Consider the following 23,147-nt stretch of genomic DNA (forward strand, 5'->3'; position numbering starts at 1 on the left):
CAAGGCAAATGTATCTATCCCAAAAATAAACTTTCTGCAAATGGTAAATAACGCAATGTTGGTGTGACGGTTAGTAACAGCCTTTTCGAAATTCTAATTACGACATACTAAAATTAATCATTGTTTACTTTCTGTCCCTCTAGACTATTTACTGCTAAAAAAATAGTATTACATATTCAGAGCGATCCCTTTACACAGGGTGATTGGAAATAAATTGGTTTAAACGTTTTAAAGGGGTGAAAGTGTAAATATAAAAATTATAGTACATTGAATTAAATTTATCTTGTGTTGAAAAATGTAGATTTTATGTTTACACGTACAAAACGAAGAGATTTATGTAATAGTACGATATCAACTTTAATATTTTCTAAAATATATGTTATTTTATTTGGATACTACAGGCCTTCCATAAATACACGTTAACCTAGAGTCCAAACATCAAACCCTACTACAACAACGCAAACGTCTCATTGTTGCAGCAGTTTCGATAATTGCAACACTCTCTAACGACAGCACAGATTTATTTGAAGGAGAGAGAGAAAAAGAGGTCTTATTTCGACAAACATCACATCATACTGTAAATGAAAACGGTTAAAGTCCCTTTAACCGTTTTCATTTACAGTACGCAGCATATTATGAATACGACATATATCTTACTAAGTTTATCACATGTTGTTGTCACTTTGCGATGTTACGAACACACTGCACAAATAATGATTTGAAATAAAAGTCAAAAGTCGAAAACATAAGATCAAATTTATTTAAATCTTGAATTAATGAATTGATCAATACAGCAGGTTGCCGTGGCAGTCACAGCCGCACTGTCCTACGATGGTGACCACGCCTGCCGAGGGCACCTCCCCTGCGAACTGCACGGCGCCCAGTATCGGCACCTGTCCGGAGACGAGCGTGGTGCCCGCCACGGGCAGCTCGCCGGCGACGTCCAGGTCACCCGTCCCGGCCCCGCCGTACGCGCCCACCGGCTCCGCAGCGCCCCTGCCGCAGCCGCCCAGACCGCGGCCTCCCAACACGAGACCCGCTCCGTATTGTGGCATCACGCACTGCCCGATCGCGTTCTGAACATTAACAAATACATTCAAAACCTTTTTATAATACGAGTAGACAAATATGTTTGTGGACTATGCTCCTCCTTTACCTGAACAACGCACGCGGTCATGCATGACAATACTCCGAGGAAGGCGAACGGTGACATGTCTGTTTCTTTCTGCTGTTTCACTGACTTGATTAGTTATTCACGCGCGTATGCTTTTATACTGTGGAATGTATTAGTTTTGAAACCGCCTTTAACTAATCAGCGTTTACGTGGTTTTGCATCAACGAAGAATTCTGAAACACAATCTTAAGACAACAGGTTAACCGTTTCGACGAAAATAAACAATTGCATTGCAAATTATCATCTACTTTCGTAACTTGGTCACGTCTAATATGCCTATCGTATTTTGCAAATTATGTAATTCTCAACAATTGACAAACAAATGTATGATAGGACAATATAAAAGCCAGGAATAAGAGTTCAAAGTTACTCACTGACTACCCACTCGTTCATTCAAAGTACTGAAGTGCAAGTAAACAAAATGCCAGCCACGAACATCGTACGCCTCTGCAGCTTCCTCGGATTTTTAGTATCGGTGAGTTTAATGAGGAAATTAAAAAATGAAATGCTATTCAATTAGTTTTCATGAGTGTGACTTAATTGTGATTTGGTTCAGTTGCAGAGTGTCTGCGGGCAATGCGTGCCGCAGCGCGGGTACAGCGGGTGCAGTGGGGGGCGGTACGACGTGTCCCGGCTTACCATGAGTGTTCTCTGGCCGCCGCCGCCGCGCTGGCCGCCGCCGACGGCGGAGGCTTTGCCGTGACCAGCGCCTCCCCCGTGCCACCGCACGGCGTGTCCGTGCTGTCGGAGAACGAGTACGCGGGCGTGCTGGCTGTGACCGGGCAGCTGCCATTCCTCGGCAGCACGCAGCTGGAGGGCGCGGTGCCCTCCGCCGGTGCGGGCGCCGTGTCGTACGGCTGCGGCTACGGCGACGTGGCCATCGTGAGCGAGGACTTCGCCGGCCCCGCGCCGGCTGCCGGTCTACAATCTGGAGGCGCTTGCAGCGGCTTGCGAGTGTGCGGGTGTGGAGCTCTCCATTAAATATATCATAAATTATCTATACAATAATGCGCTTACGAAATTAACTCGGAATTTAAAATAAAAAACAAATCAACATTAGCTCTTTCATTGTGATGGTTTAGCAGCAATTATTCTGTTCGGTAAAACGTTACCATTGTAATTTATGTGCAATATAATACATGTGTTAATGCATTTTAGTTCTTTTTGCTTTCTATTTTAATAACGAATGGGTAATGAAAAGACGATTCTCGGTAATATGACCACACAAGCGAATTTTAGCTCCATTTGTTATATTATTCGCTCAGGGGTATAAATATCAAATTTGTAGCAACAAGTTTCTATAAATATAAGCTACAAAGGACCCCGATTTCGAACGTTCTGTTGAGTTAAAGCTGTCAAAGCCACAGAGATAACAGCAATAACATCTACCGAAACCATGCTAGACTAAGCTTTCCTTTATGAATCCAACATTCGGTTTGCTTCACATAAGAGTATTTTATTTCAGATATCATGGAACCAATCTATACACCTATTATTTTTAATCGCTATTATTATGACTCTATGTATTTCGGTCCTTAAGAGAGAGAGATTTTTTTGCAATTTGTAAGCGCTAATGTTACAAATCAAATGGCATTGTTTTTTTACCGCCAATCTAGTAATGTTTGCTTTTAAAATAAATGATATTGATTATGTGTTATGTATATGTATTAATGTCTATGTCTTTTTATTCGATAAACATGGTAACTATTAACTACGAATAAAGGATTGGATGATAATAGAACTAATATAATTTGTACGATAAGAGAGTATTTGATGCATAAATATATCATTGATTTACAGGTATAGGTAAATGTTAATGAAAATGCGGTCAAGAAGTATTGAATAAGCTCTCATTCAATATATTAATACGACAGGTTTTAACATTAATATTAATACTATACATTTATAAAATATATCTTTATTTGGTTTTATATTGTTTGAAAGTTTTCAATAAATGTTACAATTAATTTTGAAATACTTGTGTGAAAGAAAAAATCTGTAAACAGATCTGCGCTTGGTATGACTGGTTTGTTTAACGCAGCAAAACTTAGACCTCCGAGCTTTTGTTAACAAACTATTAACATTTATAAGCTAGCTGTGTCAGCGACTTCATCCGGACAGAAAATAAAAAAAACTTCCAACTTATTGTGATTTTTTTTCGTTTAAGAATATTTCTACCCTAAAAGTTTCCTAAGTTATATTTTTTTTATATGGCCCCCGCTATTGGGAGCCTCTCGTACCCCTAATTTTTGGGGACAGGGACTTTTGTTTTACAGTTTATTAATTTTTTCACGATCTTTTTTATTTTCTCTCTCTTCTTACATGCATTTTATGTTCTTTCATTCGATATTTCTTACCACATTCCTTCTTTCTTACCATTTCGCTCTATAACGCCTTCCATTCATCCCTCATTACCCATTTACATTTTCTTTATTTTATATTTTTATTTTATTTCTATATAAAATTATTACATTATCACATTGTTTTACATTATTTTAATTGATTTTAGTTATTTACATTTTTACTAATTATATCTCTACAGAGTAATAGGAAGACTTCCTTTGTTATTTCTTCTCTTATCAGGGAGGCTATTGATTCCTCCTTGATTTTTACACTAGACCGAGTTATATCCTTTTACATTAGATAGCTGACAGTATAAGTCTCGTCAAAATTCGTCATGCCATTTGAGTGATTAGTCGGAACAAATAGATGGACAGATTAAGAAAAAAAATGTATATTTGGTATACGCCTTGTTTATATATTCAGCATTTAATAAAAAACAGTTATTTTAATATTACAAACAGACACTCAAGGTTTATATATTTGTATAGATAATTTGATGAAAATTTACTAACTTTTTAAATTATTAAACGGAGCATCAATTATTACACTATCGTATCAACAATTCTTTTAATATGAGTTATTAATGTAGCGTAGCAGCTTATAGAAAAAAAAACACATGTTAATGTAAAGTAGAAAACGAATTAGGGTGCAGAATTGACTTGCTCTTTCACTATCGTATCATTCATTTCGTATCGTATCTTCTTTTATTCTTTATACCAGATGTTTCTTAGTTATTTTTAGTACTATCTAAAAATATAATTGAGTCAATTCTGGAAGCGTATAAATTACAAAATGTGGAAATGTTATAGACACGAATATATATATTTGCAATCATTCAATTAAAACGTTTCGTTCTATCGATATGTAATGTTTCTAACACGTCGTCAATCAGATTAAGAACACAAAACCTTTACCTTATACCTTTTAATTTTCAAGGCAAATGTTTATTCATTACCAGAGATTGAATATTGCGATGCATAGGTACCTCAAGTTCACGTGGTGGCTTATTATGGAAACCACTTTACGTATGTATGAGTGAGACGGATAACAATACCTGCTCGTTCGTGGGAGACGACAAACTTCATTTGTTTGTCCTCTAGAATATACTGCTAAAAATATTTTTGTTGTTTCATTTATTTGTAACTTCCTAAAGCCGTCTCCATAATTTATTACCTTAAAAAATTACATTGACTTATATATACAATTATTCGATCTCCGTTAATAATATTTTATATAGCTTGTCATCGTTATAGACAATTTACTGTACGTACCCCTTCCGTTAACTTCCCGCTGGTAGTACCGTACGCGTGCTACGTACACGAGAAGCCCATTTGTAACTAGAACTAGAGAGGGAGATTTTAACTTCAATGAAAACTATGTTGCTAAACACAAGGCAAATGTATCTATCCCAAAAATAAACTTTCTGCAAATGGTAAATAACGCAATGTTGGTGTGACGGTTAGTAACAGCCTTTTCGAAATTCTAATTACGACATACTAAAATTAATCATTGTTTACTTTCTGTCCCTCTAGACTATTTACTGCTAAAAAAATAGTATTACATATTCAGAGCGATCCCTTTACACAGGGTGATTGGAAATAAATTGGTTTAAACGTTTTAAAGGGGTGAAAGTGTAAATATAAAAATTATAGTACATTGAATTAAATTTATCTTGTGTTGAAAAATGTAGATTTTATGTTTACACGTACAAAACGAAGAGATTTATGTAATAGTACGATATCAACTTTAATATTTTCTAAAATATATGTTATTTTATTTGGATACTACAGGCCTTCCATAAATACACGTTAACCTAGAGTCCAAACATCAAACCCTACTACAACAACGCAAACGTCTCATTGTTGCAGCAGTTTCGATAATTGCAACACTCTCTAACGACAGCACAGATTTATTTGAAGGAGAGAGAGAAAAAGAGGTCTTATTTCGACAAACATCACATCATACTGTAAATGAAAACGGTTAAAGTCCCTTTAACCGTTTTCATTTACAGTACGCAGCATATTATGAATACGACATATATCTTACTAAGTTTATCACATGTTGTTGTCACTTTGCGATGTTACGAACACACTGCACAAATAATGATTTGAAATAAAAGTCAAAAGTCGAAAACATAAGATCAAATTTATTTAAATCTTGAATTAATGAATTGATCAATACAGCAGGTTGCCGTGGCAGTCACAGCCGCACTGTCCTACGATGGTGACCACGCCTGCCGAGGGCACCTCCCCTGCGAACTGCACGGCGCCCAGTATCGGCACCTGTCCGGAGACGAGCGTGGTGCCCGCCACGGGCAGCTCGCCGGCGACGTCCAGGTCACCCGTCCCGGCCCCGCCGTACGCGCCCACCGGCTCCGCAGCGCCCCTGCCGCAGCCGCCCAGACCGCGGCCTCCCAACACGAGACCCGCTCCGTATTGTGGCATCACGCACTGCCCGATCGCGTTCTGAACATTAACAAATACATTCAAAACCTTTTTATAATACGAGTAGACAAATATGTTTGTGGACTATGCTCCTCCTTTACCTGAACAACGCACGCGGTCATGCATGACAATACTCCGAGGAAGGCGAACGGTGACATGTCTGTTTCTTTCTGCTGTTTCACTGACTTGATTAGTTATTCACGCGCGTATGCTTTTATACTGTGGAATGTATTAGTTTTGAAACCGCCTTTAACTAATCAGCGTTTACGTGGTTTTGCATCAACGAAGAATTCTGAAACACAATCTTAAGACAACAGGTTAACCGTTTCGACGAAAATAAACAATTGCATTGCAAATTATCATCTACTTTCGTAACTTGGTCACGTCTAATATGCCTATCGTATTTTGCAAATTATGTAATTCTCAACAATTGACAAACAAATGTATGATAGGACAATATAAAAGCCAGGAATAAGAGTTCAAAGTTACTCACTGACTACCCACTCGTTCATTCAAAGTACTGAAGTGCAAGTAAACAAAATGCCAGCCACGAACATCGTACGCCTCTGCAGCTTCCTCGGATTTTTAGTATCGGTGAGTTTAATGAGGAAATTAAAAAATGAAATGCTATTCAATTAGTTTTCATGAGTGTGACTTAATTGTGATTTGGTTCAGTTGCAGAGTGTCTGCGGGCAATGCGTGCCGCAGCGCGGGTACAGCGGGTGCAGTGGGGGGCGGTACGACGTGGTCCCGGCTTACCATGAGTGTTCTCTGGCCGCCGCCGCCGCGCTGGCCGCCGCCGACGGCGGAGGCTTTGCCGTGACCAGCGCCTCCCCCGTGCCACCGCACGGCGTGTCCGTGCTGTCGGAGAACGAGTACGCGGGCGTGCTGGCTGTGACCGGGCAGCTGCCATTCCTCGGCAGCACGCAGCTGGAGGGCGCGGTGCCCTCCGCCGGTGCGGGCGCCGTGTCGTACGGCTGCGGCTACGGCGACGTGGCCATCGTGAGCGAGGACTTCGCCGGCCCCGCGCCGGCTGCCGGTCTACAATCTGGAGGCGCTTGCAGCGGCTTGCGAGTGTGCGGGTGTGGAGCTCTCCATTAAATATATCATAAATTATCTATACAATAATGCGCTTACGAAATTAACTCGGAATTTAAAATAAAAAACAAATCAACATTAGCTCTTTCATTGTGATGGTTTAGCAGCAATTATTCTGTTCGGTAAAACGTTACCATTGTAATTTATGTGCAATATAATACATGTGTTAATGCATTTTAGTTCTTTTTGCTTTCTATTTTAATAACGAATGGGTAATGAAAAGACGATTCTCGGTAATATGACCACACAAGCGAATTTTAGCTCCATTTGTTATATTATTCGCTCAGGGGTATAAATATCAAATTTGTAGCAACAAGTTTCTATAAATATAAGCTACAAAGGACCCCGATTTCGAACGTTCTGTTGAGTTAAAGCTGTCAAAGCCACAGAGATAACAGCAATAACATCTACCGAAACCATGCTAGACTAAGCTTTCCTTTATGAATCCAACATTCGGTTTGCTTCACATAAGAGTATTTTATTTCAGATATCATGGAACCAATCTATACACCTATTATTTTTAATCGCTATTATTATGACTCTATGTATTTCGGTCCTTAAGAGAGAGAGATTTTTTTGCAATTTGTAAGCGCTAATGTTACAAATCAAATGGCATTGTTTTTTTACCGCCAATCTAGTAATGTTTGCTTTTAAAATAAATGATATTGATTATGTGTTATGTATATGTATTAATGTCTATGTCTTTTTATTCGATAAACATGGTAACTATTAACTACGAATAAAGGATTGGATGATAATAGAACTAATATAATTTGTACGATAAGAGAGTATTTGATGCATAAATATATCATTGATTTACAGGTATAGGTAAATGTTAATGAAAATGCGGTCAAGAAGTATTGAATAAGCTCTCATTCAATATATTAATACGACATGTTTTAACATTAATATTAATACTATACATTTATAAAATATATCTTTATTTGGTTTTATATTGTTTGAAAGTTTTCAATAAATGTTACAATTAATTTTGAAATACTTGTGTGAAAGAAAAAATCTGTAAACAGATCTGCGCTTGGTATGACTGGTTTGTTTAACGCAGCAAAACTTAGACCTCCGAGCTTTTGTTAACAAACTATTAACATTTATAAGCTAGCTGTGTCAGCGACTTCATCCGGACAGAAAATAAAAAAAACTTCCAACTTATTGTGATTTTTTTTCGTTTAAGAATATTTCTACCCTAAAAGTTTCCTAAGTTATATTTTTTTTATATGGCCCCCGCTATTGGGAGCCTCTCGTACCCCTAATTTTTGGGGACAGGGACTTTTGTTTTACAGTTTATTAATTTTTTCACGATCTTTTTTATTTTCTCTCTCTTCTTACATGCATTTTATGTTCTTTCATTCGATATTTCTTACCACATTCCTTCTTTCTTACCATTTCGCTCTATAACGCCTTCCATTCATCCCTCATTACCCATTTACATTTTCTTTATTTTATATTTTTATTTTATTTCTATATAAAATTATTACATTATCACATTGTTTTACATTATTTTAATTGATTTTAGTTATTTACATTTTTACTAATTATATCTCTACAGAGTAATAGGAAGACTTCCTTTGTTATTTCTTCTCTTATCAGGGAGGCTATTGATTCCTCCTTGATTTTTACACTAGACCGAGTTATATCCTTTTACATTAGATAGCTGACAGTATAAGTCTCGTCAAAATTCGTCATGCCATTTGAGTGATTAGTCGGAACAAATAGATGGACAGATTAAGAAAAAAAATGTATATTTGGTATACGCCTTGTTTATATATTCAGCATTTAATAAAAAACAGTTATTTTAATATTACAAACAGACACTCAAGGTTTATATATTTGTATAGATAATTTGATGAAAATTTACTAACTTTTTAAATTATTAAACGGAGCATCAATTATTACACTATCGTATCAACAATTCTTTTAATATGAGTTATTAATGTAGCGTAGCAGCTTATAGAAAAAAAAACACATGTTAATGTAAAGTAGAAAACGAATTAGGGTGCAGAATTGACTTGCTCTTTCACTATCGTATCATTCATTTCGTATCGTATCTTCTTTTATTCTTTATACCAGATGTTTCTTAGTTATTTTTAGTACTATCTAAAAATATAATTGAGTCAATTCTGGAAGCGTATAAATTACAAAATGTGGAAATGTTATAGACACGAATATATATATTTGCAATCATTCAATTAAAACGTTTCGTTCTATCGATATGTAATGTTTCTAACACGTCGTCAATCAGATTAAGAACACAAAACCTTTACCTTATACCTTTTAATTTTCAAGGCAAATGTTTATTCATTACCAGAGATTGAATATTGCGATGCATAGGTACCTCAAGTTCACGTGGTGGCTTATTATGGAAACCACTTTACGTATGTATGAGTGAGACGGATAACAATACCTGCTCGTTCGTGGGAGACGACAAACTTCATTTGTTTGTCCTCTAGAATATACTGCTAAAAATATTTTTGTTGTTTCATTTATTTGTAACTTCCTAAAGCCGTCTCCATAATTTATTACCTTAAAAAATTACATTGACTTATATATACAATTATTCGATCTCCGTTAATAATATTTTATATAGCTTGTCATCGTTATAGACAATTTACTGTACGTACCCCTTCCGTTAACTTCCCGCTGGTAGTACCGTACGCGTGCTACGTACACGAGAAGCCCATTTGTAACTAGAACTAGAGAGGGAGATTTTAACTTCAATGAAAACTATGTTGCTAAACACAAGGCAAATGTATCTATCCCAAAAATAAACTTTCTGCAAATGGTAAATAACGCAATGTTGGTGTGACGGTTAGTAACAGCCTTTTCGAAATTCTAATTACGACATACTAAAATTAATCATTGTTTACTTTCTGTCCCTCTAGACTATTTACTGCTAAAAAAATAGTATTACATATTCAGAGCGATCCCTTTACACAGGGTGATTGGAAATAAATTGGTTTAAACGTTTTAAAGGGGTGAAAGTGTAAATATAAAAATTATAGTACATTGAATTAAATTTATCTTGTGTTGAAAAATGTAGATTTTATGTTTACACGTACAAAACGAAGAGATTTATGTAATAGTACGATATCAACTTTAATATTTTCTAAAATATATGTTATTTTATTTGGATACTACAGGCCTTCCATAAATACACGTTAACCTAGAGTCCAAACATCAAACCCTACTACAACAACGCAAACGTCTCATTGTTGCAGCAGTTTCGATAATTGCAACACTCTCTAACGACAGCACAGATTTATTTGAAGGAGAGAGAGAAAAAGAGGTCTTATTTCGACAAACATCACATCATACTGTAAATGAAAACGGTTAAAGTCCCTTTAACCGTTTTCATTTACAGTACGCAGCATATTATGAATACGACATATATCTTACTAAGTTTATCACATGTTGTTGTCACTTTGCGATGTTACGAACACACTGCACAAATAATGATTTGAAATAAAAGTCAAAAGTCGAAAACATAAGATCAAATTTATTTAAATCTTGAATTAATGAATTGATCAATACAGCAGGTTGCCGTGGCAGTCACAGCCGCACTGTCCTACGATGGTGACCACGCCTGCCGAGGGCACCTCCCCTGCGAACTGCACGGCGCCCAGTATCGGCACCTGTCCGGAGACGAGCGTGGTGCCCGCCACGGGCAGCTCGCCGGCGACGTCCAGGTCACCCGTCCCGGCCCCGCCGTACGCGCCCACCGGCTCCGCAGCGCCCCTGCCGCAGCCGCCCAGACCGCGGCCTCCCAACACGAGACCCGCTCCGTATTGTGGCATCACGCACTGCCCGATCGCGTTCTGAACATTAACAAATACATTCAAAACCTTTTTATAATACGAGTAGACAAATATGTTTGTGGACTATGCTCCTCCTTTACCTGAACAACGCACGCGGTCATGCATGACAATACTCCGAGGAAGGCGAACGGTGACATGTCTGTTTCTTTCTGCTGTTTCACTGACTTGATTAGTTATTCACGCGCGTATGCTTTTATACTGTGGAATGTATTAGTTTTGAAACCGCCTTTAACTAATCAGCGTTTACGTGGTTTTGCATCAACGAAGAATTCTGAAACACAATCTTAAGACAACAGGTTAACCGTTTCGACGAAAATAAACAATTGCATTGCAAATTATCATCTACTTTCGTAACTTGGTCACGTCTAATATGCCTATCGTATTTTGCAAATTATGTAATTCTCAACAATTGACAAACAAATGTATGATAGGACAATATAAAAGCCAGGAATAAGAGTTCAAAGTTACTCACTGACTACCCACTCGTTCATTCAAAGTACTGAAGTGCAAGTAAACAAAATGCCAGCCACGAACATCGTACGCCTCTGCAGCTTCCTCGGATTTTTAGTATCGGTGAGTTTAATGAGGAAATTAAAAAATGAAATGCTATTCAATTAGTTTTCATGAGTGTGACTTAATTGTGATTTGGTTCAGTTGCAGAGTGTCTGCGGGCAATGCGTGCCGCAGCGCGGGTACAGCGGGTGCAGTGGGGGGCGGTACGACGTGGTCCCGGCTTACCATGAGTGTTCTCTGGCCGCCGCCGCCGCGCTGGCCGCCGCCGACGGCGGAGGCTTTGCCGTGACCAGCGCCTCCCCCGTGCCACCGCACGGCGTGTCCGTGCTGTCGGAGAACGAGTACGCGGGCGTGCTGGCTGTGACCGGGCAGCTGCCATTCCTCGGCAGCACGCAGCTGGAGGGCGCGGTGCCCTCCGCCGGTGCGGGCGCCGTGTCGTACGGCTGCGGCTACGGCGACGTGGCCATCGTGAGCGAGGACTTCGCCGGCCCCGCGCCGGCTGCCGGTCTACAATCTGGAGGCGCTTGCAGCGGCTTGCGAGTGTGCGGGTGTGGAGCTCTCCATTAAATATATCATAAATTATCTATACAATAATGCGCTTACGAAATTAACTCGGAATTTAAAATAAAAAACAAATCAACATTAGCTCTTTCATTGTGATGGTTTAGCAGCAATTATTCTGTTCGGTAAAACGTTACCATTGTAATTTATGTGCAATATAATACATGTGTTAATGCATTTTAGTTCTTTTTGCTTTCTATTTTAATAACGAATGGGTAATGAAAAGACGATTCTCGGTAATATGACCACACAAGCGAATTTTAGCTCCATTTGTTATATTATTCGCTCAGGGGTATAAATATCAAATTTGTAGCAACAAGTTTCTATAAATATAAGCTACAAAGGACCCCGATTTCGAACGTTCTGTTGAGTTAAAGCTGTCAAAGCCACAGAGATAACAGCAATAACATCTACCGAAACCATGCTAGACTAAGCTTTCCTTTATGAATCCAACATTCGGTTTGCTTCACATAAGAGTATTTTATTTCAGATATCATGGAACCAATCTATACACCTATTATTTTTAATCGCTATTATTATGACTCTATGTATTTCGGTCCTTAAGAGAGAGAGATTTTTTTGCAATTTGTAAGCGCTAATGTTACAAATCAAATGGCATTGTTTTTTTACCGCCAATCTAGTAATGTTTGCTTTTAAAATAAATGATATTGATTATGTGTTATGTATATGTATTAATGTCTATGTCTTTTTATTCGATAAACATGGTAACTATTAACTACGAATAAAGGATTGGATGATAATAGAACTAATATAATTTGTACGATAAGAGAGTATTTGATGCATAAATATATCATTGATTTACAGGTATAGGTAAATGTTAATGAAAATGCGGTCAAGAAGTATTGAATAAGCTCTCATTCAATATATTAATACGACATGTTTTAACATTAATATTAATACTATACATTTATAAAATATATCTTTATTTGGTTTTATATTGTTTGAAAGTTTTCAATAAATGTTACAATTAATTTTGAAATACTTGTGTGAAAGAAAAAATCTGTAAACAGATCTGCGCTTGGTATGACTGGTTTGTTTAACGCAGCAAAACTTAGACCTCCGAGCTTTTGTTAACAAACTATTAACATTTATAAGCTAGCTGTGTCAGCGACTTCATCCGGACAGAAAATAAAAAAAACTTCCAACTTATTGTGATTTTTTTTCGTTTAAGAATATTTCTACCCTAAAAGTTTCCTAAGTTATATTTTTTTTATATGGCCCCCGCTATTGGGAGCCTCTCGTACCCCTAATTTTTGGGGACAGGGACTTTTGTTTTACAGTTTATTAATTTTTTCACGATCTTTTTTATTTTCTCTCTCTTCTTACATGCATTTTATGTTCTTTCATTCGATATTTCTTACCACATTCCTTCTTTCTTACCATTTCGCTCTATAACGCCTTCCATTCATCCCTCATTACCCATTTACATTTTCTTTATTTTATATTTTTATTTTATTTCTATATAAAATTATTACATTATCACATTGTTTTACATTATTTTAATTGATTTTAGTTATTTACATTTTTACTAATTATATCTCTACAGAGTAATAGGAAGACTTCCTTTGTTATTTCTTCTCTTATCAGGGAGGCTATTGATTCCTCCTTGATTTTTACACTAGACCGAGTTATATCCTTTTACATTAGATAGCTGACAGTATAAGTCTCGTCAAAATTCGTCATGCCATTTGAGTGATTAGTCGGAACAAATAGATGGACAGATTAAGAAAAAAAAATGTATATTTGGTATACGCCTTGTTTATATATTCAGCATTTAATAAAAAACAGTTATTTTAATATTACAAACAGACACTCAAGGTTTATATATTTGTATAGATAATTTGATGAAAATTTACTAACTTTTTAAATTATTAAACGGAGCATCAATTATTACACTATCGTATCAACAATTCTTTTAATATGAGTTATTAATGTAGCGTAGCAGCTTATAGAAAAAAAAACACATGTTAATGTAAAGTAGAAAACGAATTAGGGTGCAGAATTGACTTGCTCTTTCACTATCGTATCATTCATTTCGTATCGTATCTTCTTTTATTCTTTATACCAGATGTTTCTTAGTTATTTTTAGTACTATCTAAAAATATAATTGAGTCAATTCTGGAAGCGTATAAATTACAAAATGTGGAAATGTTATAGACACGAATATATATATTTGCAATCATTCAATTAAAACGTTTCGTTCTATCGATATGTAATGTTTCTAACACGTCGTCAATCAGATTAAGAACACAAAACCTTTACCTTATACCTTTTAATTTTCAAGGCAAATGTTTATTCATTACCAGAGATTGAATATTGCGATGCATAGGTACCTCAAGTTCACGTGGTGGCTTATTATGGAAACCACTTTACGTATGTATGAGTGAGACGGATAACAATACCTGCTCGTTCGTGGGAGACGACAAACTTCATTTGTTTGTCCTCTAGAATATACTGCTAAAAATATTTTTGTTGTTTCATTTATTTGTAACTTCCTAAAGCCGTCTCCATAATTTATTACCTTAAAAAATTACATTGACTTATATATACAATTATTCGATCTCCGTTAATAATATTTTATATAGCTTGTCATCGTTATAGACAATTTACTGTACGTACCCCTTCCGTTAACTTCCCGCTGGTAGTACCGTACGCGTGCTACGTACACGAGAAGCCCATTTGTAACTAGAACTAGAGAGGGAGATTTTAACTTCAATGAAAACTATGTTGCTAAACACAAGGCAAATGTATCTATCCCAAAAATAAACTTTCTGCAAATGGTAAATAACGCAATGTTGGTGTGACGGTTAGTAACAGCCTTTTCGAAATTCTAATTACGACATACTAAAATTAATCATTGTTTACTTTCTGTCCCTCTAGACTATTTACTGCTAAAAAAATAGTATTACATATTCAGAGCGATCCCTTTACACAGGGTGATTGGAAATAAATTGGTTTAAACGTTTTAAAGGGGTGAAAGTGTAAATATAAAAATTATAGTACATTGAATTAAATTTATCTTGTGTTGAAAAATGTAGATTTTATGTTTACACGTACAAAACGAAGAGATTTATGTAATAGTACGATATCAACTTTAATATTTTCTAAAATATATGTTATTTTATTTGGATACTACAGGCCTTCCATAAATACACGTTAACCTAGAGTCCAAACATCAAACCCTACTACAACAACGCAAACGTCTCATTGTTGCAGCAGTTTCGATAATTGCAACACTCTCTAACGACAGCACAGATTTATTTGAAGGAGAGAGAGAAAAAGAGGTCTTATTTCGACAAACATCACATCATACTGTAAATGAAAACGGTTAAAGTCCCTTTAACCGTTTTCATTTACAGTACGCAGCATATTATGAATACGACATATATCTTACTAAGTTTATCACATGTTGTTGTCACTTTGCGATGTTACGAACACACTGCACAAATAATGATTTGAAATAAAAGTCAAAAGTCGAAAACATAAGATCAAATTTATTTAAATCTTGAATTAATGAATTGATCAATACAGCAGGTTGCCGTGGCAGTCACAGCCGCACTGTCCTACGATGGTGACCACGCCTGCCGAGGGCACCTCCCCTGCGAACTGCACGGCGCCCAGTATCGGCACCTGTCCGGAGACGAGCGTGGTGCCCGCCACGGGCAGCTCGCCGGCGACGTCCAGGTCACCCGTCCCGGCCCCGCCGTACGCGCCCACCGGCTCCGCAGCGCCCCTGCCGCAGCCGCCCAGACCGCGGCCTCCCAACACGAGACCCGCTCCGTATTGTGGCATCACGCACTGCCCGATCGCGTTCTGAACATTAACAAATACATTCAAAACCTTTTTATAATACGAGTAGACAAATATGTTTGTGGACTATGCTCCTCCTTTACCTGAACAACGCACGCGGTCATGCATGACAATACTCCGAGGAAGGCGAACGGTGACATGTCTGTTTCTTTCTGCTGTTTCACTGACTTGATTAGTTATTCACGCGCGTATGCTTTTATACTGTGGAATGTATTAGTTTTGAAACCGCCTTTAACTAATCAGCGTTTACGTGGTTTTGCATCAACGAAGAATTCTGAAACACAATCTTAAGACAACAGGTTAACCGTTTCGACGAAAATAAACAATTGCATTGCAAATTATCATCTACTTTCGTAACTTGGTCACGTCTAATATGCCTATCGTATTTTGCAAATTATGTAATTCTCAACAATTGACAAACAAATGTATGATAGGACAATATAAAAGCCAGGAATAAGAGTTCAAAGTTACTCACTGACTACCCACTCGTTCATTCAAAGTACTGAAGTGCAAGTAAACAAAATGCCAGCCACGAACATCGTACGCCTCTGCAGCTTCCTCGGATTTTTAGTATCGGTGAGTTTAATGAGGAAATTAAAAAATGAAATGCTATTCAATTAGTTTTCATGAGTGTGACTTAATTGTGATTTGGTTCAGTTGCAGAGTGTCTGCGGGCAATGCGTGCCGCAGCGCGGGTACAGCGGGTGCAGTGGGGGGCGGTACGACGTGGTCCCGGCTTACCATGAGTGTTCTCTGGCCGCCGCCGCCGCGCTGGCCGCCGCCGACGGCGGAGGCTTTGCCGTGACCAGCGCCTCCCCCGTGCCACCGCACGGCGTGTCCGTGCTGTCGGAGAACGAGTACGCGGGCGTGCTGGCTGTGACCGGGCAGCTGCCATTCCTCGGCAGCACGCAGCTGGAGGGCGCGGTGCCCTCCGCCGGTGCGGGCGCCGTGTCGTACGGCTGCGGCTACGGCGACGTGGCCATCGTGAGCGAGGACTTCGCCGGCCCCGCGCCGGCTGCCGGTCTACAATCTGGAGGCGCTTGCAGCGGCTTGCGAGTGTGCGGGTGTGGAGCTCTCCATTAAATATATCATAAATTATCTATACAATAATGCGCTTACGAAATTAACTCGGAATTTAAAATAAAAAACAAATCAACATTAGCTCTTTCATTGTGATGGTTTAGCAGCAATTATTCTGTTCGGTAAAACGTTACCATTGTAATTTATGTGCAATATAATACATGTGTTAATGCATTTTAGTTCTTTTTGCTTTCTATTTTAATAACGAATGGGTAATGAAAAGACGATTCTCGGTAATATGACCACACAAGCGAATTTTAGCTCCATTTGTTATATTATTCGCTCAGGGGTATAAATATCAAATTTGTAGCAACAAGTTTCTATAAATATAAGCTACAAAGGACCCCGATTTCGAACGTTCTGTTGAGTTAAAGCTGTCAAAGCCACAGAGATAACAGCAATAACATCTACCGAAACCATGCTAGACTAAGCTTTCCTTTATGAATCCAACATTCGGTTTGCTTCACATAAGAGTATTTTATTTCAGATATCATGGAACCAATCTATACACCTATTATTTTTAATCGCTATTATTATGACTCTATGTATTTCGGTCCTTAAGAGAGAGAGATTTTTTTGCAATTTGTAAGCGCTAATGTTACAAATCAAATGGCATTGTTTTTTTACCGCCAATCTAGTAATGTTTGCTTTTAAAATAAATGATATTGATTATGTGTTATGTATATGTATTAATGTCTATGTCTTTTTATTCGATAAACATGGTAACTATTAACTACGAATAAAGGATTGGATGATAATAGAACTAATATAATTTGTACGATAAGAGAGTATTTGATGCATAAATATATCATTGATTTACAGGTATAGGTAAATGTTAATGAAAATGCGGTCAAGAAGTATTGAATAAGCTCTCATTCAATATATTAATACGACATGTTTTAACATTAATATTAATACTATACATTTATAAAATATATCTTTATTTGGTTTTATATTGTTTGAAAGTTTTCAATAAATGTTACAATTAATTTTGAAATACTTGTGTGAAAGAAAAAATCTGTAAACAGATCTGCGCTTGGTATGACTGGTTTGTTTAACGCAGCAAAACTTAGACCTCCGAGCTTTTGTTAACAAACTATTAACATTTATAAGCTAGCTGTGTCAGCGACTTCATCCGGACAGAAAATAAAAAAAACTTCCAACTTATTGTGATTTTTTTTCGTTTAAGAATATTTCTACCCTAAAAGTTTCCTAAGTTATATTTTTTTTATATGGCCCCCGCTATTGGGAGCCTCTCGTACCCCTAATTTTTGGGGACAGGGACTTTTGTTTTACAGTTTATTAATTTTTTCACGATCTTTTTTATTTTCTCTCTCTTCTTACATGCATTTTATGTTCTTTCATTCGATATTTCTTACCACATTCCTTCTTTCTTACCATTTCGCTCTATAACGCCTTCCATTCATCCCTCATTACCCATTTACATTTTCTTTATTTTATATTTTTATTTTATTTCTATATAAAATTATTACATTATCACATTGTTTTACATTATTTTAATTGATTTTAGTTATTTACATTTTTACTAATTATATCTCTACAGAGTAATAGGAAGACTTCCTTTGTTATTTCTTCTCTTATCAGGGAGGCTATTGATTCCTCCTTGATTTTTACACTAGACCGAGTTATATCCTTTTACATTAGATAGCTGACAGTATAAGTCTCGTCAAAATTCGTCATGCCATTTGAGTGATTAGTCGGAACAAATAGATGGACAGATTAAGAAAAAAAAATGTATATTTGGTATACGCCTTGTTTATATATTCAGCATTTAATAAAAAACAGTTATTTTAATATTACAAACAGACACTCAAGGTTTATATATTTGTATAGATAATTTGATGAAAATTTACTAACTTTTTAAATTATTAAACGGAGCATCAATTATTACACTATCGTATCAACAATTCTTTTAATATGAGTTATTAATGTAGCGTAGCAGCTTATAGAAAAAAAAACACATGTTAATGTAAAGTAGAAAACGAATTAGGGTGCAGAATTGACTTGCTCTTTCACTATCGTATCATTCATTTCGTATCGTATCTTCTTTTATTCTTTATACCAGATGTTTCTTAGTTATTTTTAGTACTATCTAAAAATATAATTGAGTCAATTCTGGAAGCGTATAAATTACAAAATGTGGAAATGTTATAGACACGAATATATATATTTGCAATCATTCAATTAAAACGTTTCGTTCTATCGATATGTAATGTTTCTAACACGTCGTCAATCAGATTAAGAACACAAAACCTTTACCTTATACCTTTTAATTTTCAAGGCAAATGTTTATTCATTACCAGAGATTGAATATTGCGATGCATAGGTACCTCAAGTTCACGTGGTGGCTTATTATGGAAACCACTTTACGTATGTATGAGTGAGACGGATAACAATACCTGCTCGTTCGTGGGAGACGACAAACTTCATTTGTTTGTCCTCTAGAATATACTGCTAAAAATATTTTTGTTGTTTCATTTATTTGTAACTTCCTAAAGCCGTCTCCATAATTTATTACCTTAAAAAATTACATTGACTTATATATACAATTATTCGATCTCCGTTAATAATATTTTATATAGCTTGTCATCGTTATAGACAATTTACTGTACGTACCCCTTCCGTTAACTTCCCGCTGGTAGTACCGTACGCGTGCTACGTACACGAGAAGCCCATTTGTAACTAGAACTAGAGAGGGAGATTTTAACTTCAATGAAAACTATGTTGCTAAACACAAGGCAAATGTATCTATCCCAAAAATAAACTTTCTGCAAATGGTAAATAACGCAATGTTGGTGTGACGGTTAGTAACAGCCTTTTCGAAATTCTAATTACGACATACTAAAATTAATCATTGTTTACTTTCTGTCCCTCTAGACTATTTACTGCTAAAAAAATAGTATTACATATTCAGAGCGATCCCTTTACACAGGGTGATTGGAAATAAATTGGTTTAAACGTTTTAAAGGGGTGAAAGTGTAAATATAAAAATTATAGTACATTGAATTAAATTTATCTTGTGTTGAAAAATGTAGATTTTATGTTTACACGTACAAAACGAAGAGATTTATGTAATAGTACGATATCAACTTTAATATTTTCTAAAATATATGTTATTTTATTTGGATACTACAGGCCTTCCATAAATACACGTTAACCTAGAGTCCAAACATCAAACCCTACTACAACAACGCAAACGTCTCATTGTTGCAGCAGTTTCGATAATTGCAACACTCTCTAACGACAGCACAGATTTATTTGAAGGAGAGAGAGAAAAAGAGGTCTTATTTCGACAAACATCACATCATACTGTAAATGAAAACGGTTAAAGTCCCTTTAACCGTTTTCATTTACAGTACGCAGCATATTATGAATACGACATATATCTTACTAAGTTTATCACATGTTGTTGTCACTTTGCGATGTTACGAACACACTGCACAAATAATGATTTGAAATAAAAGTCAAAAGTCGAAAACATAAGATCAAATTTATTTAAATCTTGAATTAATGAATTGATCAATACAGCAGGTTGCCGTGGCAGTCACAGCCGCACTGTCCTACGATGGTGACCACGCCTGCCGAGGGCACCTCCCCTGCGAACTGCACGGCGCCCAGTATCGGCACCTGTCCGGAGACGAGCGTGGTGCCCGCCACGGGCAGCTCGCCGGCGACGTCCAGGTCACCCGTCCCGGCCCCGCCGTACGCGCCCACCGGCTCCGCAGCGCCCCTGCCGCAGCCGCCCAGACCGCGGCCTCCCAACACGAGACCCGCTCCGTATTGTGGCATCACGCACTGCCCGATCGCGTTCTGAACATTAACAAATACATTCAAAACCTTTTTATAATACGAGTAGACAAATATGTTTGTGGACTATGCTCCTCCTTTACCTGAACAACGCACGCGGTCATGCATGACAATACTCCGAGGAAGGCGAACGGTGACATGTCTGTTTCTTTCTGCTGTTTCACTGACTTGATTAGTTATTCACGCGCGTATGCTTTTATACTGTGGAATGTATTAGTTTTGAAACCGCCTTTAACTAATCAGCGTTTACGTGGTTTTGCATCAACGAAGAATTCTGAAACACAATCTTAAGACAACAGGTTAACCGTTTCGACGAAAATAAACAATTGCATTGCAAATTATCATCTACTTTCGTAACTTGGTCACGTCTAATATGCCTATCGTATTTTGCAAATTATGTAATTCTCAACAATTGACAAACAAATGTATGATAGGACAATATAAAAGCCAGGAATAAGAGTTCAAAGTTACTCACTGACTACCCACTCGTTCATTCAAAGTACTGAAGTGCAAGTAAACAAAATGCCAGCCACGAACATCGTACGCCTCTGCAGCTTCCTCGGATTTTTAGTATCGGTGAGTTTAATGAGGAAATTAAAAAATGAAATGCTATTCAATTAGTTTTCATGAGTGTGACTTAATTGTGATTTGGTTCAGTTGCAGAGTGTCTGCGGGCAATGCGTGCCGCAGCGCGGGTACAGCGGGTGCAGTGGGGGGCGGTACGACGTGGTCCCGGCTTACCATGAGTGTTCTCTGGCCGCCGCCGCCGCGCTGGCCGCCGCCGACGGCGGAGGCTTTGCCGTGACCAGCGCCTCCCCCGTGCCACCGCACGGCGTGTCCGTGCTGTCGGAGAACGAGTACGCGGGCGTGCTGGCTGTGACCGGGCAGCTGCCATTCCTCGGCAGCACGCAGCTGGAGGGCGCGGTGCCCTCCGCCGGTGCGGGCGCCGTGTCGTACGGCTGCGGCTACGGCGACGTGGCCATCGTGAGCGAGGACTTCGCCGGCCCCGCGCCGGCTGCCGGTCTACAATCTGGAGGCGCTTGCAGCGGCTTGCGAGTGTGCGGGTGTGGAGCTCTCCATTAAATATATCATAAATTATCTATACAATAATGCGCTTACGAAATTAACTCGGAATTTAAAATAAAAAACAAATCAACATTAGCTCTTTCATTGTGATGGTTTAGCAGCAATTATTCTGTTCGGTAAAACGTTACCATTGTAATTTATGTGCAATATAATACATGTGTTAATGCATTTTAGTTCTTTTTGCTTTCTATTTTAATAACGAATGGGTAATGAAAAGACGATTCTCGGTAATATGACCACACAAGCGAATTTTAGCTCCATTTGTTATATTATTCGCTCAGGGGTATAAATATCAAATTTGTAGCAACAAGTTTCTATAAATATAAGCTACAAAGGACCCCGATTTCGAACGTTCTGTTGAGTTAAAGCTGTCAAAGCCACAGAGATAACAGCAATAACATCTACCGAAACCATGCTAGACTAAGCTTTCCTTTATGAATCCAACATTCGGTTTGCTTCACATAAGAGTATTTTATTTCAGATATCATGGAACCAATCTATACACCTATTATTTTTAATCGCTATTATTATGACTCTATGTATTTCGGTCCTTAAGAGAGAGAGATTTTTTTGCAATTTGTAAGCGCTAATGTTACAAATCAAATGGCATTGTTTTTTTACCGCCAATCTAGTAATGTTTGCTTTTAAAATAAATGATATTGATTATGTGTTATGTATATGTATTAATGTCTATGTCTTTTTATTCGATAAACATGGTAACTATTAACTACGAATAAAGGATTGGATGATAATAGAACTAATATAATTTGTACGATAAGAGAGTATTTGATGCATAAATATATCATTGATTTACAGGTATAGGTAAATGTTAATGAAAATGCGGTCAAGAAGTATTGAATAAGCTCTCATTCAATATATTAATACGACATGTTTTAACATTAATATTAATACTATACATTTATAAAATATATCTTTATTTGGTTTTATATTGTTTGAAAGTTTTCAATAAATGTTACAATTAATTTTGAAATACTTGTGTGAAAGAAAAAATCTGTAAACAGATCTGCGCTTGGTATGACTGGTTTGTTTAACGCAGCAAAACTTAGACCTCCGAGCTTTTGTTAACAAACTATTAACATTTATAAGCTAGCTGTGTCAGCGACTTCATCCGGACAGAAAATAAAAAAAACTTCCAACTTATTGTGATTTTTTTTCGTTTAAGAATATTTCTACCCTAAAAGTTTCCTAAGTTATATTTTTTTTATATGGCCCCCGCTATTGGGAGCCTCTCGTACCCCTAATTTTTGGGGACAGGGACTTTTGTTTTACAGTTTATTAATTTTTTCACGATCTTTTTTATTTTCTCTCTCTTCTTACATGCATTTTATGTTCTTTCAT

At 37.3% G+C, this 23,147-nt stretch overlaps 10 protein-coding genes across 10 annotated transcripts; 5 read left to right on the top strand and 5 right to left on the bottom strand.

The window, feature by feature from the left end:
- Positions 1-785: 785 nt before the first annotated feature.
- Positions 786-1,213, bottom strand: LOC137931428 (chorion class A protein Ld2/Ld41-like). The gene is made up of 2 exons (XM_068774819.1): positions 1,157-1,213; positions 786-1,076 (listed from the first exon to the last, which is right to left on the bottom strand). The coding sequence occupies exons 1-2, from the start codon at positions 1,211-1,213 to the stop codon at positions 786-788; spliced, it is 348 nt and encodes a 115-aa protein (XP_068630920.1).
- Positions 1,214-1,750: 537 nt separating this feature from the next.
- Positions 1,751-2,155, top strand: LOC137931430 (chorion class B protein PC10-like). The gene has a single exon (XM_068774820.1). The coding sequence runs from the start codon at positions 1,751-1,753 to the stop codon at positions 2,153-2,155; it is 405 nt and encodes a 134-aa protein (XP_068630921.1).
- A 3,536-nt stretch (positions 2,156-5,691) lies between these two features.
- Positions 5,692-6,119, bottom strand: LOC137931431 (chorion class A protein Ld2/Ld41-like). Its single transcript, XM_068774821.1, has 2 exons — positions 6,063-6,119; positions 5,692-5,982 (listed from the first exon to the last, which is right to left on the bottom strand). Exons 1-2 carry the CDS (start codon positions 6,117-6,119, stop codon positions 5,692-5,694), a joined length of 348 nt encoding a protein of 115 aa, XP_068630922.1.
- Positions 6,120-6,501: 382 nt separating this feature from the next.
- LOC137931432 (chorion class B protein PC10-like) lies at positions 6,502-7,062 on the top strand. The gene is made up of 2 exons (XM_068774822.1): positions 6,502-6,555; positions 6,637-7,062. Exons 1-2 carry the CDS (start codon positions 6,502-6,504, stop codon positions 7,060-7,062), a joined length of 480 nt encoding a protein of 159 aa, XP_068630923.1.
- Positions 7,063-10,598: 3,536 nt separating this feature from the next.
- Positions 10,599-11,026, bottom strand: LOC137931433 (chorion class A protein Ld2/Ld41-like). Its single transcript, XM_068774824.1, has 2 exons — positions 10,970-11,026; positions 10,599-10,889 (listed from the first exon to the last, which is right to left on the bottom strand). The coding sequence occupies exons 1-2, from the start codon at positions 11,024-11,026 to the stop codon at positions 10,599-10,601; spliced, it is 348 nt and encodes a 115-aa protein (XP_068630925.1).
- Positions 11,027-11,408: 382 nt separating this feature from the next.
- LOC137931434 (chorion class B protein PC10-like) lies at positions 11,409-11,969 on the top strand. The gene is made up of 2 exons (XM_068774825.1): positions 11,409-11,462; positions 11,544-11,969. Exons 1-2 carry the CDS (start codon positions 11,409-11,411, stop codon positions 11,967-11,969), a joined length of 480 nt encoding a protein of 159 aa, XP_068630926.1.
- A 3,537-nt stretch (positions 11,970-15,506) lies between these two features.
- Positions 15,507-15,934, bottom strand: LOC137931435 (chorion class A protein Ld2/Ld41-like). The gene is made up of 2 exons (XM_068774826.1): positions 15,878-15,934; positions 15,507-15,797 (listed from the first exon to the last, which is right to left on the bottom strand). Exons 1-2 carry the CDS (start codon positions 15,932-15,934, stop codon positions 15,507-15,509), a joined length of 348 nt encoding a protein of 115 aa, XP_068630927.1.
- A 382-nt stretch (positions 15,935-16,316) lies between these two features.
- LOC137931436 (chorion class B protein PC10-like) lies at positions 16,317-16,877 on the top strand. Its single transcript, XM_068774827.1, has 2 exons — positions 16,317-16,370; positions 16,452-16,877. Exons 1-2 carry the CDS (start codon positions 16,317-16,319, stop codon positions 16,875-16,877), a joined length of 480 nt encoding a protein of 159 aa, XP_068630928.1.
- Positions 16,878-20,414: 3,537 nt separating this feature from the next.
- On the bottom strand, positions 20,415-20,842 carry LOC137931437 (chorion class A protein Ld2/Ld41-like). Its single transcript, XM_068774828.1, has 2 exons — positions 20,786-20,842; positions 20,415-20,705 (listed from the first exon to the last, which is right to left on the bottom strand). Exons 1-2 carry the CDS (start codon positions 20,840-20,842, stop codon positions 20,415-20,417), a joined length of 348 nt encoding a protein of 115 aa, XP_068630929.1.
- A 382-nt stretch (positions 20,843-21,224) lies between these two features.
- Positions 21,225-21,785, top strand: LOC137931438 (chorion class B protein PC10-like). The gene is made up of 2 exons (XM_068774829.1): positions 21,225-21,278; positions 21,360-21,785. Exons 1-2 carry the CDS (start codon positions 21,225-21,227, stop codon positions 21,783-21,785), a joined length of 480 nt encoding a protein of 159 aa, XP_068630930.1.
- Positions 21,786-23,147: the final 1,362 nt, after the last annotated feature.

The sequence above is a fragment of the Battus philenor genome, unplaced genomic scaffold (assembly GCF_028537555.1).
Source record: "Battus philenor isolate CCGP_79_NKW_IND1 unplaced genomic scaffold, ilBatPhil1.0.hap1 SCAF_75, whole genome shotgun sequence".
Taxonomy (NCBI): domain Eukaryota; kingdom Metazoa; phylum Arthropoda; class Insecta; order Lepidoptera; family Papilionidae; genus Battus; species Battus philenor.

Bases quoted from the DNA above. Each gene is read 5' to 3' on its own strand.
- LOC137931438 (XM_068774829.1), top strand. From the start codon at position 21,225: ATGCCAGCCACGAACATCGTACGCCTCTGCAGCTTCCTCGGATTTTTA. The intron at 21,279-21,359 runs GTGAGTTTAATG...GATTTGGTTCAG, and splicing joins TCCTCGGATTTTTAGTATCG to TTGCAGAGTGTCTGCGGGCA.
- LOC137931437 (XM_068774828.1), bottom strand. From the start codon at position 20,842: ATGTCACCGTTCGCCTTCCTCGGAGTATTGTCATGCATGACCGCGTGC. The intron at 20,706-20,785 runs GTAAAGGAGGAG...GTTAATGTTCAG, and splicing joins TGACCGCGTGCGTTGTTCAG to AACGCGATCGGGCAGTGCGT.
- LOC137931434 (XM_068774825.1), top strand. From the start codon at position 11,409: ATGCCAGCCACGAACATCGTACGCCTCTGCAGCTTCCTCGGATTTTTA. The intron at 11,463-11,543 runs GTGAGTTTAATG...GATTTGGTTCAG, and splicing joins TCCTCGGATTTTTAGTATCG to TTGCAGAGTGTCTGCGGGCA.
- LOC137931436 (XM_068774827.1), top strand. From the start codon at position 16,317: ATGCCAGCCACGAACATCGTACGCCTCTGCAGCTTCCTCGGATTTTTA. The intron at 16,371-16,451 runs GTGAGTTTAATG...GATTTGGTTCAG, and splicing joins TCCTCGGATTTTTAGTATCG to TTGCAGAGTGTCTGCGGGCA.
- LOC137931430 (XM_068774820.1), top strand. From the start codon at position 1,751: ATGCGTGCCGCAGCGCGGGTACAGCGGGTGCAGTGGGGGGCGGTACGA.
- LOC137931428 (XM_068774819.1), bottom strand. From the start codon at position 1,213: ATGTCACCGTTCGCCTTCCTCGGAGTATTGTCATGCATGACCGCGTGC. The intron at 1,077-1,156 runs GTAAAGGAGGAG...GTTAATGTTCAG, and splicing joins TGACCGCGTGCGTTGTTCAG to AACGCGATCGGGCAGTGCGT.
- LOC137931432 (XM_068774822.1), top strand. From the start codon at position 6,502: ATGCCAGCCACGAACATCGTACGCCTCTGCAGCTTCCTCGGATTTTTA. The intron at 6,556-6,636 runs GTGAGTTTAATG...GATTTGGTTCAG, and splicing joins TCCTCGGATTTTTAGTATCG to TTGCAGAGTGTCTGCGGGCA.
- LOC137931431 (XM_068774821.1), bottom strand. From the start codon at position 6,119: ATGTCACCGTTCGCCTTCCTCGGAGTATTGTCATGCATGACCGCGTGC. The intron at 5,983-6,062 runs GTAAAGGAGGAG...GTTAATGTTCAG, and splicing joins TGACCGCGTGCGTTGTTCAG to AACGCGATCGGGCAGTGCGT.
- LOC137931433 (XM_068774824.1), bottom strand. From the start codon at position 11,026: ATGTCACCGTTCGCCTTCCTCGGAGTATTGTCATGCATGACCGCGTGC. The intron at 10,890-10,969 runs GTAAAGGAGGAG...GTTAATGTTCAG, and splicing joins TGACCGCGTGCGTTGTTCAG to AACGCGATCGGGCAGTGCGT.
- LOC137931435 (XM_068774826.1), bottom strand. From the start codon at position 15,934: ATGTCACCGTTCGCCTTCCTCGGAGTATTGTCATGCATGACCGCGTGC. The intron at 15,798-15,877 runs GTAAAGGAGGAG...GTTAATGTTCAG, and splicing joins TGACCGCGTGCGTTGTTCAG to AACGCGATCGGGCAGTGCGT.